The sequence below is a fragment of the Lates calcarifer genome, linkage group LG13, assembly GCF_001640805.2.
Source record: "Lates calcarifer isolate ASB-BC8 linkage group LG13, TLL_Latcal_v3, whole genome shotgun sequence".
Taxonomy (NCBI): Eukaryota; Metazoa; Chordata; class Actinopteri; family Centropomidae; genus Lates; species Lates calcarifer.
Genome location: NC_066845.1, coordinates 8,176,845 through 8,197,648, shown reverse-complemented (window position 1 = coordinate 8,197,648; position 20,804 = coordinate 8,176,845). Strand labels below are relative to the sequence as shown.

Here is a 20,804-nt window from a genome sequence, read left to right as displayed (position 1 = left end):
AGGCATTCAGAAAAGAAATTAAGCTATTGTTGAGATGACTAATTTTTGTAACTTCCAAGTGTTTTTAGGTGCAGAGATATTTTGAGACTTTCAGATATGAGGAAAGTGAAACAGAAGGCAGTTACTAACCCTTTCCTAGCTGAGCCTCTGGAAACCAATTTTACAGTTATTATTAACGTTATTATTAATATTCATATTTAAGTATCTAATTATCATGACCTGTATGAACGCCTTACAAACTTATGTTACGCATGCGCAACGCGCCATTGAAGGAAACGGTGAGAAGCGAGTGAAGTGGGTCGGGACTTGACACGAAATCTGAGATTTGACTTCTGGCTTCATTCACAGCTTTGACTGTGAGGATGTAAGGCTACGGCTTGCGGACAAAGACTTTTTTACACCATGGTTTTGTGAACAGCTGGTGAGATTTCTGAGGATAATCCAGGACGTACACAGGATCTGCACAGCACCACCGCTGGCACGGTAACTTGGGACAGAGGCAGGGCTCTCCCGCTAGCTGCCACACCAGCTAACTCCAGGTAGCGTAAAGTGCTAGCTATTTACACAGCTTTAATTAGTCTGCATTTATAAACTACCTAGTGAACGCTTACCAATCAGTGTTTTTCACAGTTGCATAAATTTGTTTTGCTGCTAGCTATCAGAGAAAGTGGTTAAGATATGCTTGTGCTGCGGAACTGGCCATAATAAACAAGCTGCTAGCCTCATAATAGCATGCTACGTTAGCAAGTTTGCTACCAACAATCAACGGCGCTAGCTAATGTTTTTAGTAGCAGGTAGCTAGCCAATCTGGTGTTAAGGTATTCTAATAACACCGGCTATTTCCGCATAGGCTTTTCAAAATAAAATCGTAGTTGACCAGTAATGTACATAGTTGAGACTCAATGTAATGTACTTGTTTGTTAAATATAGCCGCAATAAGTGTTTTATCTGTAAAATGTGAAAAAATACTTGTAAATTAATATTTTTGTTGTTTCCAAACTGTTGTTTTTATATCTTGTAGACATTCAGTTTATTGTTATGGATTACAGAATAAAGAACTAGATGCCAATTAATTTTCTGGTGATCTTTAATAATTGTTGCAGGTTTAGAGAGTTGTGTAAGACCTTAATAAGTTGTTCGTGAGTTTATTAGCGTGAGTCTGACATTAAGATGACTTCTAAAAACAGTCAGCATTCTCACATTGTTTTGGATGTTGAAGTGATCAGATGTTAGTCTCTCTCAGAGCTCTGATATGTTTTAAAATGCATTATGTAAGAAGGGCATATCATGAAACCTTTATGACTCAAAGCTCAAGAGAACATAGTCACTATGATCACTTTTACTTTTAAGGCAACAACTGTTCGCTTCCTGTTAGGTTTGTCAGTTAGCAGTAACTTCATGCAGTTTCCTCAACTAACGGCAGCCAGAGTGGCGCCGCTAGCTAGCGAAGGAGAGACCACAACTTCAACTTTATTTTTACTCCAGTATAAATAGTGAACTGTTTTTTAAAACTCGGCCGCAAATGTAAAAATTACTGCTCCGTCATGTCATTAGGTCGGTGGTAAGCTACCGTCGACATTTTATAGCTAATAACTTCGTTAAAATGTTAAAAGATTTTGCTCTTCAAGCTTTCTGTCAGCCAGATCCAAACAAGTGGTGGAAGAAGTATTCAGATCCCTCAAGTAAAAGTACTAATAGCACACTGTAAATATACTCCATTACATGTAAAAGCCCGGCATTTAAAATATTATGTAATAGTATATGGGTATAATTAGGAGGATTTACTTAGAGTATCAGATCAAGATAAAGGTTAAACGAATCAATGTAGCAACTTAGCCCCTATGAGTGTAATACTGTTATGTCATTAGAATATTACTTATGTATTCATTTGTAAGTAATATTTTACTGTTGTATTTGACTGATGTGGAGGTAATTTTTTAAGTATTTTGTATAGGGCTATAATTAATTGTCATTTCAGATTATTCTCCTAATCATTAACTGAATTAATTGATTGATTGGTTTGTAAAAATTCAGTGAGTGCCCATCACAGTTACCGAGAGCCCAAGGTGACACCTTTACAGTGCTTGTTTTGTCCAACGAGTAGTCCCTAAAAAGCAGCAAAACCTTACATTTGTAAATCTGGAACCATTTAAAGTTAGCTAAACATCATCGGCTGTCATCAGAACTTGTGCAACATGACAGCACAACAGTAACATCACAACCTCTACACAAAAGAAATATAAGCTTATCCCATCTAATACAAAAGACCTGCAATAAATAGCTAAATCCATGCAATCTTTCATGTAGGCTGTGATATTCAGTTGATGAATGCTTTGAGAAATGTTGATTCAACTTTGTTGTCATCAGTTAGTTGTGATGAACAGAATATTGGAGAAATGTTTCAGTATGAGGCTATATAACTTGTCTTCAAAAACTTGCATGTTATCCTCTCCTTTCAGATCCTGTCATCTTTCCTTCTGAAGCTTGAGAGGTTTGTGATCAGCTGAATTGTTTTTTACTGACTCTGTGAAGATCATCTCTGCACCAGCTTCCTGATGATGTGAAACTGTGTCGACAACATACGCATACATTCTCAGAAAAGTGCAGCCAGAGACAAATATCAAGATGTCTATCACCAACACACCCACCAGCAACGATGCTTGCCTGAGCATCGTGCACAGCCTGATGTGTCACAGGCAGGGCGGCGAGAGCGAGACATTCGCCAAGCGGGCCATCGAGAGCCTGGTGAAAAAGCTGAAGGAGAAAAAAGATGAGCTCGACTCACTCATCACAGCTATCACCACCAACGGGGCTCATCCCAGCAAGTGTGTAACCATTCAGCGGACACTTGATGGGCGGCTACAGGTAGAACTATATGGATCATTCATTTAACACACACAGGTAGACTAGTATTGATTAGTTTTGACAAACTTACAGAAATTATACATCTGTTCAGAGATTATGTTCTAGTCCTTTCCATATGCAGTAAATTGTCCATCAAGCTCAGTTACATTTAAACAAAAACATCATTTAGCCTCATTAGAAATGTTTTTGTTTCATGAATTAAAACGAAACCCATGACAGGTCACTTATTCAGCAGAAGATCTAGGCCTACTACTAATGGTTGTTTTCAGAATAGATTAATCTGCATATTATTTTTGACCTGTAAAACAATGGTGAAAAATCCCCATTCTAATTCTCTAGAGCCCATGATGATGTTTTCATATAGGTAGATTTATCCGACCATCAGTCCAAAATCCCAAAGATGCCGGTTTACTTCGTAAATGGCAAAGCAAAGCATCTAATCCTCACGTTTGAGGAGCTGGAACCAGTAAATGTTTGCATTTTTGGTTGTAAAATAACAGGAACATCTTCTTATCAAAAATACTTTTTGGCTTTTTATTTCAGCTCCCAAAACATCTAGCATGTGAGATGAGAAACCTGCCAGTATAAACATCGCAAGCTTTGATCATAAAAAGTGTTTTGACCAGTTTGTATTTGTCTAGCTGGAACATTCTGTTCACCTCGACAGTGGAAAACAAGCTGGTATTCTCTGTCTTCCAGTAATTGAATTAACACCATGTTTGACCTCAGCTGTGAGTGTACAAATGAATTAACCAGTGTTTTCCTGTGTGTTTTCCTGTGTTGTTGTTGTTCCTAGGTGGCAGGACGTAAAGGGTTCCCTCATGTAATCTATGCCCGGCTGTGGCGGTGGCCTGATCTCCATAAGAATGAGCTGAAGCACGTCAAATACTGCCAGTTTGCCTTTGATCTCAAGTGTGACAGTGTGTGCGTCAACCCCTATCACTATGAGAGAGTGGTGTCTCCTGGCATAGGTGAGTAACGAGGAGTTTTTCAGGAAGCTTTTTAAAGAAACCTCTTAGAATGTACAGGGGGTGGGGGTCAATAGAGCCCACTGAAACGAAACAGAACTGTTATAAAAATTCAGTGTCAGAGTTTCAGTTCTCTGTTTGTCATAGTGAACTGAGACGAAAACCTACTTTGAAATGAGGAAATTGAGATAAAACATCAAAACATCATCACACAGTTTGTAGTTTAAGGGGAAAAAACGGGCAGAGTTACTGGGACTAGGCTTCATTGAAATCACTGTGTATGTATCTGCTGAATTATCTTACAATGCAGAGAAGAAGTTTGTATTGTCAGCACCTGCTCCACGCCTTTATCCTTTCTCCTTGGTCTTGTCAGACTTATCAGGACTGACCCTGACCAGCTCTGGACCCAGCTCAGCACTGATGGTTAAGGATGAGTATGATTTTGACGGACAGCAGAGTCTACCCTCCATCGAGGGAGGGCACTCCATCCAGACCATCCAGCACCCCCCATCCAGCAGCCGCCCGGCTCCCTCTGAATCGTTCGCAACCCCAAACCTGCTCCCACCTGCTGAGGCCTCCACCTCTGCATCGTCGTCGTCCTTCCCCGCCATTGCTGCTGGATCAGGCAGTAAGATACAGTTCATAAAGACAACAGTTGTAGATACGTTCCCTTGAAATAATTAATATTTAAGGCGTTTTCTGCGTCTGTGTGTGAAGGTGACAGCTGCATATTTGTGAGTCTGTACACTTGAATCATTCATCTGTCTTCTTTTCTCCTCAGGTGCCAGCTCCACCTGGTCCAGGAACAGCAGTTTCACCCCCAATATACCCCACCACACCAACGGTCATTTACAGCACCACCCCCCTATGCCACATCCTACACACTACTGTAAGTACTGTTACCACAGCTGTAAGTTAATATACATTTAAAAATCACATACTTATTTCTTTGAGTGGATGATCACTGTCATTACTCTCTCTGTTTCTCTCAGGGCCAGTGCATAATGAGCTCGCCTTTCAGCCTCCTATATCCAATCATCCAGGTGAGAACTCACCACCCGTAGGTACATAATCCCTGGGCAGAATTTTCAGGCCTGCTGCATTAAAAACAATATGAATAGGATCTTTGAACATTTTTATCCACTCTTAAGATTATTCACAAAACATTGCCTTGTTGGCTTTCATTCATAGCTTAAGACACTTTTCGAGTTTGAGTCGACTTTTGATTGGCATAATTGCAAATTTACAAGATATAACTTACCCTCATGTTTTAGCAGCAGTGTTGAAACAGCTCCTTGTAAATACATATACATATATAAAACTTGAAAACAAACATCATAAAAGTTTAATACGAAAGAGCGAGGGGCAGCGCTGCTGTTTGTTTCTATTCAAGACTTACAAGCACTGACATCAGGTTCTTCCCTCTCTTCCAGCTCCTGACTACTGGTGTTCCATTGCCTATTTTGAAATGGACGTTCAAGTCGGGGAGACGTTTAAAGTGCCCTCCTCTTGCCCCATCGTGACAGTGGATGGCTATGTCGACCCCTCAGGAGGAGACAGGTTCTGTCTGGGTCAGCTCAGTAATGTACATCGCACTGAGGCTATCGAGAGAGCGAGGTAAGTGACGTACATACCAACTCATGTAGTTAATTAAAATTTAGAGCAAAGCAGCCCCTACTGCCAACATACTTTGTGTCAAATCCAATATTATCTGGCAGTTCATCACCACCTTTACTCTATCCATCTGTTTTGGTTGTAGTGCATTTTAACATTTGAGATCTGGCAGCTGAATCACAATATTAGTACTATTAACTCATCAGTAGAGAACTCAGAAGCATCACATAACCACATGATCACTTCCACTCTTTCCCTGTCTCTTTTATTCTTTATATACTCTTTCCCAGGCTTCACATTGGTAAAGGGGTCCAGCTGGAGTGTAAAGGTGAGGGAGACGTGTGGGTGCGATGCCTCAGTGACCACGCAGTGTTTGTCCAGAGTTACTACCTGGACAGAGAGGCCGGCCGGGCCCCCGGAGATGCTGTTCACAAAATCTACCCCAGCGCTTACATCAAGGTAAGGATGTGGCTTTCACTCGACATGGAACATTCATTCTGTAATGAATTCACTGGACTGTAAAAAGAGGACATCGCTCAAGGTTGACATTTCATTTGCTCTGTCTCCAGGGAAGCTGCTGAGTGCAAGCTGCAGTCATCCCTTCCCTTCAGGCACTCTGCCCCATCTTGGGCCAAATTATACTTTTACTGTAGTTGTGTGTGTTCCCATCCCATCTTTTCCACTCATGTTTCTCATTAGGATTAGTCATGTGAGTTCATTCTCACACAGCAGCTCTAGCCGAGTTCCTCCCTGACGGGCAGCCTGTGGTGATATTAACATTTCTCCTGTGCAGGGGTGTAATTGCTGCTGAATATACAGTACTTTAAGTCTCTTCTCTCCTTCCAGGTGTTTGACCTTCGTCAGTGCCACAGACAGATGCAACAGCAGGCTGCTACAGCTCAAGCAGCAGCAGCAGCCCAAGCAGCAGCTGTGGCTGGAAATATACCTGGACCTGGATCAGTGGGAGGGATCGCTCCAGCCATTAGTAAGATATAGTAACTGCTAATATAGACGTATAGTGTGGTTCCAGCAGTCAGTAAGGCTTACGATGAGCAGTGCATGTGAATTATGTGCCTACAGATGAAAAGAAAAAGAACTGAACAGAGCAGATGTGGATTTAAATCAATATGCTCCAGTAAAACAAATTACAGCAGTTTAAGATCATATTGATTCTTACTGGATGATTAATATTTGCTGGCTTCATTGCTCAAAAATTAAGATGAAAGTTTCTCATGACTTTAAGTTGTGACTTTCACAAAGACAAGACGTAGTTAATAATAGGGTTGCAACTACTATATTTATTATCAGTTAATCTGCCAATAATTTACTTGATTAATCAATTTGGTATTTTTGAATTTCAGAAACAATACCCACTTGTTTATCAATTGACTTATCATTTTAATTCTAGTTAACAGGAATAACTTTAAATCACACATAATTTGCTTGTTAGGTCTTGGGTTGATGAATATTCCTTCAAATTTCAGTCACACTGACCTGATTGTGATTCTCTCTCCTCCCTTCCTCTCAGGTCTGTCAGCAGCAGCCGGTATCGGGGTAGATGACCTCCGGAGGCTGTGTATCCTCAGGATGAGTTTTGTTAAGGGCTGGGGGCCCGACTACCCCCGCCAGAGCATTAAGGAGACCCCATGCTGGATCGAGATCCACCTGCACAGAGCCCTTCAGTTACTGGACGAGGTCCTGCACACTATGCCTATAGCAGACCCACAGCCCCTGGACTGAGTTCTCAATGACTGCAGCATCACACTGCAAACACACAGTGGCGATGGATAGTCTTCCTCAGTGGACTGTATTGGGTGGAGAAGCCAGTGAATGAGTTGTGAAGCTGTGACACAGAAGCTGTCCCACATGAAAAATATTTTCAGGTGTGTTTGAGGCACCTTTGTGCACTGTGGCCCCTACTTTTGCTTTTTGAGCAAGACCAGATCCAGTAACACCAAAGCCATATATTAAAGATATCTTTATTTTTGATAGATGGCTTTGGTTTGGGAGGACTAGAATGGTAAACTGTAGGACTAGAGAAAGATGTCTCAAGTAACTACAAGTCTAATGCACCACAACATGCACATAGATGACCTGCAGATCCCATGAAACTGGAATGTACATCAACTCCTCAGCGCCCCAGGAGTCCACAACCGCCAAAAACTATGCACAGGCATGAGATTCACTGAACAATACAAGAACATCTGAGTGCTGTGCAGCTGCAGGATGGTACACAGAGGCTCTCATATCCAGTGTCCAGGCACCAGAGTACTGCTGATTTTCTGTTGTGTTGGTTTTCGTTACAGACTGATTCACACTCTGTATGACAAGCAAGTTCAGTCGACTAGTCAGGATGAATAGAAAAGCAGCAGAACTCTGAACTGTAAGCAGAACTACTCGACATCATGTTGACCGCTGACTCTCAGCCACTGGACAGTGTTGGGGACCAGCCAGCTGGATCATACAAGATATTCACAGCCATCCACAAATATCACAGAGAATGAAATGACATGCACCATGAGCTGAAACAGGTCAAGTCTAGGACTTTTCTGAGTCAGGTATTGTCAAACTATAGGTTTGGACTTTAAAAGGTAGTTGTAGGTCTGTGCCTGTGGGTGGCTAATATTTTTTCCCCTTCTCTATAAGACCAGATGTGGAGCAAAACACTCAGTTGAGAATGCCCTTCTCTACACTAATGCTGCAGGTTTTTTGGGGTGTTATAACATCATGATTTAGAAAGTAGAAAGCGATACAATATATCTGTCCTTACTGACTCACTGTGATTGTATAATTTCTCAAAAAGAACACACACACACAAGTGATAACAAGATGCTCATTTAAGCAGCCGTTCATCATTGGTCACTCTCCACTGTCTGTTCAGGTATGGTTACTGTTTTGGAAAACGCCCTCTTTGATGCTGCCACAAAGGATGAATCTCATACGCTTTCTGTGAATTCCTTTTGGCTTTTTCTCCTGCTGAGAGCAGAAACAAAAAGCAGTCTGGATGCTTCTGGTTCAATGAGATTGACGGAAAAAAAGCAGAGAAGAGGCAGACAGTTGATATCAGATGTCTGAGATTTAATCACAGTACAAGAGACGAGAGGTTTGGCAAACCAAAAAAAAAAAAAAAAAGACTTAAAGTCTAGTGTGATCTTGAGAGTGACAAGCCCAGTCAGCTGCTGGACTTTGCTCTCGTTACATTAATATGGAGACTTCTTTGAATTTCAGTGGTTTTTATGTTTATTTGTATTCATTGTAATTTCATTGAGTTTTATCTCCAAGCACACCTGACAGCCTCTGCACACAAGCTGAGAATCATTGTACTTAAATATCTTATGACTTGCAGCCCACTTCTATGCTACTTGATCCAGGTCACTTTTGTATAGTTTACTGACAAAGATGAGAGCATTTAAGACAGTTTCCCAGCAATATGGATATATTTTCATGGTTTTATTTTTGTTACTTTTATCAATTGTATTATATTTTTAGCACTTTACTTTTTTCCTTGATTTTAATGAAATAACCCTTATTTTGAGGTGGTTGTCCTGCGGTATGAATAATAAGGGACTGAATAGGTTGGTGTATATTTTATATAGGATTGTGAGCAGAGGCAACATTGTGATGCATTTGTATTGAAAACATCTGTAACACTAAGACACCTTTTTAAACATCTGTTTTTGCCCTTTCACTCTATAGACATTTACACACATCTGTAGGGATTCTTTCGGCTGTTCTGAGTTGAAGTCTTTTTGATTTGCAGTTGTTTTTTTTCCCTTTTAATCCATGTAAATAGCTTTGTGTTTGAAATGCATGTCAATGGTTTGCATGAATTTTAATGGCAAATAGACCCCTTTATCCCTACCCCCTGTTTGAAATCACTTTACCTGTCATTACACAGGGAAACTAGGCTATGAGGAGAGTAGAAACCAGCACCTGTCGTACCCTGGCATGTTGCTGCTTTCAGCATTAAAGGCACAGGGGGAAGCTACATGTAAATGATTCAATTTAATCATATAAACTCAACTTTTTAGCACCCAGGCTCCTAAAAAAGGTGATTTGTCTCCCAAGACCTAATTTTGTAACTCCTTAAGTCATTAGTAAGCAATTTCTCTTCAAAAGTAAAATGGGTACAAGTATGATATTTTCTCTCTTGCCAGTGTTGAAGGTGAAGGTGCCCTCTCCTCTGCCCTGCGCTGCATGTGATACTCTCTATTACACTGTTTTTTTAAAGGCTTTTCCTATAGAATACACACATTGATTCAGGAAACAAATTTCATTTATTCTCATGTTGTCACAGACATCTATTCATGCTCAATATTTATTTTTTTTAAATCAGTTTGTGTTTTTGTCCCTACACAGGTGTGTTCTCTTTTTAACAGTGCTGTTTTGGTGGGTTATAGCTGAAATGGGAAAATACTCATTTGATTTGTTCAAGGTTTAGTTGAAATTTGGGTTTGTTTGGTCACTTCCAGTTGATAGGTAAACTAGGCAGAGGGCTGCTTTGTCTCCTCTCTGTTCTATCTTTAATTATTTCGCTTTAATTTAAAAAGCATTGTTTAAAAAAAAAAAAAGTTTATCCTACATCAGGGACTAAAAGAGTCAAACTTTGGGATGTATTCACCTAATTATGCATCTGATTAATCAAATGACAGGAAACAGGATATTTTCAGATGATGTGTTACTGAAAGAAATGATGCTGAATTCTGTCTGGAGAGTAATAATGTGTTATATTCTGTTGTGCTTTAAGGTGGACAGATGTTTTTATATTACTTGCAGTTATTATAGGAGCCTAAAGACACAGCTCGAAGGAGTTGATGTTGACTACTACGACAGATTGCAGATATAAATTTTACCTGTATTTCTTATGTGAGAGTCTATAATTAAACATGGCTTGATATTCTCTAAGTGGTGTTTGTTTGTTCAACAAGGTAACATGTTGAACTTAAAGGCCCTGGCACAAATGTGTTTTCAATCATTTTGATTACACATCTGGTCAGGTTGAATTAGGGAAGTATATAAAGTCACTGAACTAAACTGAAAAGCACAGGTGTATTAAATAACAGGGATGGCTGCATTCCATTTGGGGCAGGTCCTAGTAAAATCTCAAAACCGAGAAACCCTCGTTTGAGATACTAAGTCGTTATCTGAAGTTTCTCATTATAATGATTTACAGGATCTTTTTTTCATCACATTGGCATAAATACTAAAACTTGTGCACTCATAATGAACATGTTATGATTTAATCAAAAACTTAAACTGACCTGTGTTAATTAGTGATTTTTGGATCTTACCTGGTTCAAGATCACATTAATTGATTAATTAAAGGAATTATCACTGAGAAAAATGTGAATTTTTCAGTAAATTCACAAACTAAAATAATTGCAGGCCTCATTGTCTCAACAGGTTTTCCTGTTTGACCAGTATAACTGTGGAATAAGTATTAAATTTCATTCTACGTAGTATTTAAAAAGTCTTAAATTTAACCTGGTGAACACTTCAGAAACCCACGTTATGCTGCCGGCTCACTGGAATATCTTACAGGGAAGAGAGCCATCATCAATGTAATTAAATACATCTGTTCTTTTCCTGCTATGACATATTAAAATATCTGCCTTGAAAAGGTCTATGGCCAGGGTTCAGTTTACTCAACTTTAAGCATAAACACATGGGAATATCTTACTGTGAAAAACTAACTCTATCACACATTTAAAAGGCCATACACACTCATGGAAAACCCACACAGGTGATTCTAGTTAAACTGGTTGTGTGTGAAGCACGTACAGGCTGTGTTTGGCATCTTCCCTCACTCTCCTGTTTGCTTTTTCACAGAGGACTCGTCACAGTGGGAAACATCCATCCATCCATCCATCCATTATCTATGCCCCTTATCCGTTAAGGGTCACAGGGTTGCTGGTGCCAATCCCAGCTGACATTGGGCAAGAGGCGGGGTACACCCTGTATGGATCGCCAGTAGTAGGAAACATGCAGGTGTAAATAATACTGATGATGGTTGAATTCCATTTTCCTGCCTCAGTTTCATGGTTCTGGCACACTGTCATGGTTTACTGGGACACTTAAATAGAATGGAGCCATTATAAGTAACACCTGTGTTTTTCCTACTGCAAGTCCTACAAGGCTCTCATATGCTCATGCAATTCCAAGTAAGAGGCTGATTTTTATTAGTTAAACCTGTCAAAACAGGGCAGAGGAAATTTTCTTCTTGTTGCAAATCCCAAAATGAGGATTCTGCAGAATAAGGAAAATGAATCACAGTAGTCTGACATGGCTTTAAATGAAACAGTCTTTATTAAGTAACTTTAATATCAGAAAAATAAAACTCTTAAATTCTCTTTACAGCAAATATATAATATCAGTGCTTTGGCCGCAATAACTTAAAAGGCCGTTATAAAATATAGTCTGCTTTTAAACTCCTGACTCAATTTGAAGAATTTATATGCCATAAGACTCCCCCCACATATACATAACAAAAGTGTAGTAAAATTAGCAAATACTTTGAACTGTTGGAACAGCTTAACAATATATGTATTTATATATAGATAATCTAAGATACATTTTACAGTATACCGTTCTTAATTTGGTGGCGTACAGACATGACAGGCAGCTTGAATCCTTGGCCTTTTTACAGTTGCAGTGTGACGTTTTACATTGGCGGTACATTATGAAGACATGCTCGTGATGCACATTCCATTTTCCACTAGGTTAAACGGCAGCTATCAATACTATTATCATCAATACTGTTAACTAATTACTATACTACAAGCAGATAGCATTGACACTCTCCTGCAACATTTCTGGGTTTCCAACTCTTCATTCACTTAATCACTCAGAGAAAGTAAAAAACAAAAAAAGAAAAATTAAAAAATCTTATTGTAAACATTTTAATATAGATATATTTATGTATATATATATATATGAAATGTAACAAAATAAAAATAAGTTCTGTATATTTATCAGTCATTAACAGTAATATCATATACACAAAAATGTCAATAGATTCATGTCAAACTGAGGGTCGACAGTGTATTGCATTCCCTCAGAGAGAGAAACAGAGCAAAGAGAGATCAACCCTTCGTAGAGCGGAGAGAAGTAAAATAAAAGGACGGATAGAAGACCCAAGGGAGCAGAAGCAGATGGGTTTTTTGCACTTTTGGGACTCGTTTGGTTCCATTTCCCCAAGAAAGCTCAAGCATCCATGTAAGAGAAGATATTTAAGAAACAGCTAAGCGATGAAATTTAACTCCCAAATACTGTTTACAGCTGGAATGCTGGAGGGACTGCGGTCCAAAGTCCACTCAGTAAAGCAACAGTATTGACCTTATGTAGTGTAAGCACAGTCCAAGATGAAATCATTCCAGCTGCTTCCTCTTTGAAATGTCCATCGACTCTTTCAATCCTGTAAAAAATAAAGTCTAAAGAAACACTGGTGTTTAAAGCTAAGATTTGAGATGATTTCCACCAATTTGTACCTTTTCTTCACTTTTCAGGAAGAGGAGTGGACAGATGCACAAGGTTAAGGGGTAAAAACACAAAAATCCAAATGTGTCTGAAGTCCCAGCTGGTCAATAGTGTGATAAGGTATGGGGGAAGGCTGTGTTTAGTTGGGCACAGGATGACAGCAGAGGAGCTGATGAAACACGAGAAGCAACGTGTGTACCATTGAAACATCTCATCAGTGCATTAAAGCAGGTTTCAAAGATTAACCTCGACTGAAATGTAGTAGAAAAAACCAAAGGTATTCGTCTGTCTACGAGTTTAAGTCCACGATTGTTTGAGCTCTGTAACTAAAACCCGAGGAGGTTACTTTATCTGGTGCTTCCCCCTGCAGTTAACATACGGAGACATTTTTTGCATAGGCCTGGTAGACGAAACATGAGATTAATAGAAAGAGTTAAGTGATGGGGCAGTCGCCATACTCAATTTTGTGTCCAAATGGAATTATTTTGTTTGTGACCAAAAAGGACACACAATGGCTGTGAGGAGAGGACCACAGGGTGGAGCAGTCCAAGTGAAAGAACATTCAAGTTAAAGAAAAGGATACCTATTGAGATGGCTGAAAAGTCAGCAGCCCGTCTGTGCAGTACGGGGGTTTGTTCCAGATTACATCTGTCTTCATAGTATAGTTTCATAGAATATCAGCTCTTTTGACTCCCAGGTGAGGATCAAGTATTAATTATCCATACTCATACCATCCACAAAAGTAACTACAATACAGGGGAGGAGGAATGTTACCAAGGGTAAAAGCTGTGCATATCTTTCTGGGTGAAAACCAGCACATGGTTTCCCAAACAAGATATAGACAAAAAGGCAAAAAAGAAAAAGAAAAAAAAAGAAACAAGAGGGAAAAAATATAAAAATGGGAGTGTTTGGTGTTGAAAGTAGGTGGTAAATACTACGGAGGTAAAAGAAAACATCCCTGTGATATAATCTTTGTTCCACCAAGATGCATCTAAGAGATTGAACTTCGACAAATACATTAAGACTTCGGTCTGTCAGTTTGTGTTCTTTCAAGCTAAGATCTGGATTTGTAGATAGTGTTGTCAGTTAATTACAGGCTTTCCAAAAAGGCCACAAGTTTGTTTTAAGACAGAGCAACACTGTGTGTCCGCTTGAACCAGTTTTCTTTTTGTTTACTCAGAACAGAATTAGGCACAAGTTTACCGTAAACAGTTTTTTAAAAAGTAGAAATGGAAAGCAACGTGGCGATACTGAAGTGGTGCAACATCTTGGTACTCAAAACTACAAAAAGGAGTTACCCACTTGTTGGTTCCAGTCTGGGAAAGAAAGAAACCTGTGACAACAAGAGGTTGCCACTGGGGAGTGACAACTTTGCAGGTGTAGATTTGACCCACTTGGTTTAAAAACCCTCTGTGGGTAGGTCTGCATGTGAATCAATATGCTGTTAATGTCAGCGATATAATCAAAGATTCTGATTTCTGATCTTGAGCGTGTAAACATTATATCCTGTTTAAAGAAGCAAAGATACACTTTACTAGCCTGATAATAATTCTGCAAATTACCTGGGACCGGGTGGCATTTGCTAGGATAATGTAGTATGTGTACATATCCAGTTTACTGTAGTAAGCATTCAAATGCTGTGGTAACGAGGAGAATATTATTAATTTATACATAATCATATGTGGGACTTAATATATGTAAACATGCTCATCTCTTCTTTTTTCCTCAGTTTCCTGTCATGAGCACAATAACTGAGAGGCAAAGGGGCTGGGCCACATTTCAGCACAGAAAAACAACCGTAGCAGCAAAAGTTAAAAAAGAAAAAAAAAAACTTTTGAGATGTAGACAACAAAAACTTTGACCCAAAAAGCCAACATTGTATATCTAATAAAGTTCAATATAGAGTTCTAATAGAATTCAAAGAACATTTAAAATAAAAATAAAATATAGGTAGGCAGAAACTGATAACTAGAAGTTTCAGGGAGAAGAAAATGTAAATCAAAAATCATGATGAGAAAGGAAAAAAAAAAATAATATATATATATATATATATATATATATATATATATATATATATATATCTCCCACCCCTCCCAATGCTACATAGAGGGCTTCCAACCCTCCCATTGATCAATCAATCAATCAATCAAGGAAGAAGACTTCACAATAGCAGGCACGCGAACGGGCTGAAGACCCTAACCCATGCCCTAAATACAGATCATTCCTCATTCACCTATTCTTCCTCACCTTTGACAACACCAGCTTGAACAAAACCGGGGCGAGGATGCGCCTAGACACTGATTTGGGGTCAGTTTTGTAATTTCCCCCACACGCATGTATAATGAGTTGGAAGTGTTGGGGAGGCTGATCCCTCATCAGCCATCAAAGTAAATGGATTAAAATCACATGTTGCGGAGCTGAATGGCCTGTGTGACCGGGGACAGGCACACGGGGCACACAGGCTCTGGACCCTGGCATATCTGGGTGGCACAATCTAGACAGAAGAGGTTATGGCCGCAGGGAACCAAGGCAGCGATCACCTGGTTATCCATACAGTGGATACATATCTCCTGTCCTCTCCCGGCTGCTGGTCCGAGCCCCGGTCGGTAGGAGAGGGAGAAATCGGGAGGAGAAGAAGAGGAGGTGGTGCTTTCACTGGAAGAGGAAAAGGCCGAGCTGTAAGAGGGGAACCTGTGGGCGTCGAGGGCCCCGGCCGAACCAAAAGGCCCTCGGTGAACACGCTGGGCCTGAGGGTGCTCCAGGGCTTCTGTCCCAGAGAAGGTTGGAGAGAGCCGAGGCGTCCCAGGCTGGCTGGTCTGGAGACATTGATCACAACAGTCATTAGATGGCATTCTTAAAATAAATAACAAATTGCTTATACACAAGTCAATCAATTGGTGTATCCATAATTTTACTTTTCATACCATAAGCTGTTTGGTTATGGCTGTGTGCTCCCGTTGAATTTCACCTACCTGAGACTGAAGAACATCAAAGGCCTGGGGGGGCTGGTGGTCCACAAAGGGGCTCCAGATGTGTGGCTGTGCAGCGGGGTGCGAGGCTTGGGCAGTGGAGATGGTTAACGGGTCAATTCCTGAGGAGGAGCCTCCACCTCCGAGAGTGACCAGCTCCTCAAACCCCACGGGAAGAAGGCTCTCACTAAAACACAAAGCTGTACTGCCAGCGTTACTGTTGTTGTTGTTGTTAGCATTGGCATTGAATGGACAGGTCGGGCTGAAATCTGCCATCCGGTTACCATTCCCACTGCCGTAGAAAGAATCGGCCGAGCTGGAGCCGCTGCCCAGGGAGCTGGAGCTGTCATTGCGGTAGGTGGAAGACATCCTGACACCACTGTTAATATTGCTATTGATTCGCTGAGTACCGTTGATGCTCATTGGCAGCAAGCCGCTGCCGCCGCCACCACCACTACTCGGTGATGAAGTACCTGCATGAAGCCACCCAGCCTCCCCCAACCCAACTGGTGTTGCAGAGCTCTCAAAGCTGACGTCCGTCCCGTTGAATTGAAAGTCATTGTTGTCTACACCTGGAGCCTCGATACCCCCACAGGTTCCCGTGCGGAGGGCGATGTGTGCCTCTATTTCTTCCCTCGCCCGGTCCACGTTCTCCGGCATCCCGGTGACCTCGAACACGGGTTCTTTGTCTCGACTCGGCGTCACAATGTAGGTGTGGGTTTGTTGTTGAATGCGTTTGATGGTTGCCCCTGAAAGATATGACCACACCAAGATCCTTGTACTTCCATCATAACATTAATATCAAGAGTGCATCATTAAAATTTGTTTGACACAATGTGTATGACCATTTGTGAACAAATGGCACATGGAAGAAGAGACTGTTGTGACAAAAAAGTATTAATAATGCTGAATATTAGCTGGAGAAAATCTGAAAATGAACTACACCTTGGGCTTTTTTGCCAACTACAAGTTTTTAACGATAAAATCTGATGTTGACATTGGAAGAAACACAGCTGTGCAATAATTACAGTATTTAACTGCAGTGTCCGGGTGACTCAGCTGGCTAAAGCACATACCACCTAACCACAACATTGTGAGTTTCAGTTTGCTGTAGGAATCATTTCAAAGGTCAGCACTATATTTAAAAAAAAAAGAAAAGATGCGTCACATTTCCTCTTGACAATGGTAACTTTAAAACAAAAGCACAGAAACAAATCTTGGAGACCATTTACAAAATGAATATGCTACAATTAATGGGCAAGTATCAGACACTTGGTTTCCATGCTTGTAAATATAAAACACAGAATATTAAAAAGCCACAATGCCTGTTGTTTTTATGCGTGGCACATTTCCTCACTATTTTCAAACTTGTTGTCATTTTGACTTGTTACCTCGTCCCCTCCAGCCAAATGACACATAGCTGAGGACTGCTGCAGTGCAATTTAATCAACCCCGGGGCTTTCTGACACTAAGGTGGTAATGTCAACAGGGCAATGGGTTAAAGACTCTGTGAGAGCAAAATGTAACCTTCTGGGGTGGACCTGACTCTCTGAGAAGCTGCAACCACTGCAGACACACCAGGGTATCCATTTGACAGCTCACATGAACAGCTCTTATGTATGACATATTACAGCATTATAGATCACTTATTATTCAGAAACAGAACAACATTACATTCATGATAAAAATTACATATGAATAAAATCACTTTTTGAGAGTTGACGTTTCCTGCCCCCGACCCCTCACATGGTCCTGCAACTTGAGCAAACATTTATCAGAACATAGAATGAATATAAGACCCACCTTTGGGACCCACGACCAGTCCAACAACACGATAGGGTACCCGCACCTGTAAGGTTGAAATAACACAGTGTAACTATACGCACTTTTATGCTAGGATGGTAACATACACAGCACTTAATGTGATTCACTTCATAAGAATGCCTGCGTCGTGTTTTTAACAGTGTGACTCATAATCACGTGCTTGCTGACCTGAATGGTTGTCTGTCCAGGTAGAGTGGGGGTTCCTGGACCAGTTACAGAGGACAGAGGGCCCGTCTTGTTCCGAGAGGCTCTGATGAGGGAGAAATGCTCTGCCGCAGACAGGATCTCCCTCTTAGCCATGGCCACATCTTCTTTGCGCCCTGTTACAACAAAGACAGGCTGCTCGCCCCTCACTGGTGTCTTGATGTAGGTGTTGGTCTTGGCTCGAAGTGCCTTAATCTTACAGCCTGTTGAAGGAAAGAAACACAAGGAAAGGCAGGGGAAAGTTGGATTATTTCCAGTTTTAAAATTTACTACATTACGCAGAATATTAAACTTCAATAACTCAACATCTCCGAACTGAACTAATAAATATCATTGCACATGCAATTTAAGTTTCCAGCCACTAATGCCATTTAAAAGTTGCATAGCTTATAAATTAAATATTCCTTTCAGCTGTGGTTGAGAGTCCAACATCATTACCAGAGCCATTTCCTGTTGTTGTCAACACTGCAGTCTGTGCACCCTCCCCCAACTGGTCTGAAACGCGACATAATAACAATCTTCCAACGCAACACCGCCGAGTTATATAAAGTTAAGATAAAGGCGTTGAATATTTAAGAAAACACCGTCGTGTTAAGATGAACTAAGGCGTCGTGGGTATGTCACGGAGCTAACTATAACCTACAGCTGATGTGGCAAAGCAATGGTGACCACCACACTGCTCTTCATGTTCTCCGAAACAAAGCCAAGCCCGGTTTAGCACGACAAGGCACGACTGAGGACAGACGCACTGTCAGCGAAGCACAGACAACATATCCATAACATAGACAAGCTGTCAAAGCGAGAAGACACAGAAGGGTCGGCTGGTTGATATAAAACTTATGATGTAAACTTTTGTTGAGGGTGTTGGGCGAGGGTGGTGTTGACCCAGTTAAGAGGAGTGCTAAGCTAGCTGATTTCAAGCTAACGTTGACTGCTGTACCTGAAGATGCCAAAATATCATTTGGTTTCAATACAGATAATTTTAATGGCTAATCTATACACATCCAGTCAGATGCCCTATATCAAAAAAGTGTAACTTATAAAATGGTTATGTAAAATAGCGGGCACTCGTTCATGCTACTACGGGTGACAACAATAAGTTGCCAGTTAGCTAACGTTAGTTCTTACAAAATAAGCTTCAATTTAGCAACATGTCTTATTGTAATGTTTCGTTTTCTTATTGCTGTAACACCGTGCCATAATTATTAAATTAGTTTAATATATTTGTGCTCCTATTTCCCCCCTTGTTGCTGTCTTATTTTGCTTACACCGCTGCCTGAGGTATGTTCCCACCAAGTTTCGTTCCAACTCCCATTAGCAACTTTAGCTAATTAATCCAACTAAAACCATCCGACAGACAACAACAGCAACTCACCCTGCCTGCCCACGATCTCCGCGACGTGCTCGGAGCTCGGCACAGCCACACACTCGGTCGTGTTGACGCTCTTTCGCCGAGTCAACAGCGAAGGTTCGGCCTCGTAGCCCGGTTCTCCGTACACGCCGGACGGCGGAATGACCATGCTGCTGCCCGGGGGTAATGCGCTGCCGCCGACCCCGGTATCATCCTGCTCTTCTCCGTTGTACAACAAGACCGTCTCGACGTGCGGCGGCTCCATCCTGGACGGCATCACGGAGCCACCCGGCACCGACGCGAGGTGTTGGTGGCGGTGGGCCTGCGCTAGCAAGGAGCTACCGGCGCAACCCGAGGAGTCGAGGGCGGGTACAACCTCCGGCTCCTCGTCTTCGTGCACCGCCGTTATGTTCACCTCATCTCCCGAGGGCGGTCGATGCAGAGGCAGGGGCTTCAAGTCTAGCACCGTACCGAGGAGGCTGAAGTGAGAAACCGGGGGGAGCTGGTGGTGGTGGTGATGAAAGTGGAGGCTTTCATCCCCTTGTTCGGGGGTTTGGCTCTGGGTGCCGTGGTGCTCGTCAAGGCCCATACCGGCGAAAGCGTGCACTAGCGGCGGTGGGACCTCGGACTCTCCCTCGTCGGCCTCCAGCAAAGACGTGCTACTGGGCATGATGCAGAAGTTTTATAATATTGCCGTTAAACAGAAATCAATATGAATAATGAATCAAATTTGTCTTGGTTTACAAAAAAATAAAAAGCGACCCGCGCCTGTTGGTTGAAATGTGTGGCTTTTGTTTTGTCTTTCTAGCTCCCCATGCAGCCCTCCCCTCACTGTGATCTCGCTTTGCTTTTTTTCACGCGAGACTTTGTTTTGGGGTCAGTCGCTTATTCACAAATGTCTTGCAAACACACTTAGCAAACATGATGCAGGGGTGGAGTGCCATGAGAATAATTCATTATAATACCAAGTGTCCTGCTGCCGTAGGTTACACACCTTGACGTAGTGAGGGAGTAATTTTATTGAGGTCTCAGAATAAAGCTATTCTGGTGTTAACACTACACAGAGGTGCACTGGGACAGATCAAGAGAGAGAAGCAGCCAGAAATAAGCACAGACCATGGGCATATATTAGTTTGACCTCTTACCAACTACCATGGTTGTGTGCCCAGGCCATAGGAAGTGTCCAAAGATGCTATTACTCTAACTGCAACAAGAAAGGCTACAGTTTGAAAACAACTGAGTATTAGCATATCCTTATAAGACTGAAGAAAATACTTCCCCAACTTGTTGATTCTGTTGTATTCAGTTGGATGTATTAAAAGGGGAAGGAGGGCCAGCTAAGGCTGCATATGTACAAGGGCCAGATTTTTGAGATATGCCACTATGATCATTATGATCATTGTCTTACACACATATTTCATTAAAATATATGAAATTGGTGAAGACAAAACCCTCTTTCCCACAGCCACAAGCATTTCACAGGACTCATAATATGAAATGGCACATAAAATGGAACTGTCAGTTCTTAGAAGC

At 41.3% G+C, this 20,804-nt stretch overlaps 2 protein-coding genes across 4 annotated transcripts; one reads left to right on the top strand and one right to left on the bottom strand.

Moving 5' to 3' along the window:
* The first annotated feature begins 241 nt into the window (after positions 1-241).
* On the top strand, positions 242-10,352 carry LOC108878621 (mothers against decapentaplegic homolog 4). 3 transcript variants are annotated; one of them, XM_018669506.2, is made up of 10 exons: positions 242-539; positions 2,460-2,865; positions 3,662-3,836; positions 4,207-4,461; positions 4,615-4,722; positions 4,826-4,876; positions 5,267-5,450; positions 5,738-5,906; positions 6,294-6,432; positions 6,976-10,352. In XM_018669506.2, the coding sequence occupies exons 2-10, from the start codon at positions 2,626-2,628 to the stop codon at positions 7,185-7,187; spliced, it is 1,533 nt and encodes a 510-aa protein (XP_018525022.1). In that variant the 5' UTR covers positions 242-539; positions 2,460-2,625; the 3' UTR covers positions 7,188-10,352. The 3 variants fall into 3 exon arrangements, with proteins under 3 accessions (XP_018525022.1, XP_050931062.1, XP_050931063.1); XM_051075105.1 differs by lacking the exon at positions 242-539 and adding an exon at positions 1,411-1,554; XM_051075106.1 differs by lacking the exon at positions 242-539 and adding an exon at positions 1,422-1,561.
* Positions 10,353-11,730: 1,378 nt separating this feature from the next.
* Positions 11,731-20,110, bottom strand: LOC108878691 (RNA-binding protein MEX3B). Its single transcript, XM_018669633.2, has 5 exons — positions 19,296-20,110; positions 17,885-18,123; positions 17,696-17,741; positions 15,896-16,641; positions 11,731-15,739 (listed from the first exon to the last, which is right to left on the bottom strand). Exons 1-5 carry the CDS (start codon positions 19,939-19,941, stop codon positions 15,326-15,328), a joined length of 2,091 nt encoding a protein of 696 aa, XP_018525149.1. The 5' UTR covers positions 19,942-20,110; the 3' UTR covers positions 11,731-15,325.
* Positions 20,111-20,804: the final 694 nt, after the last annotated feature.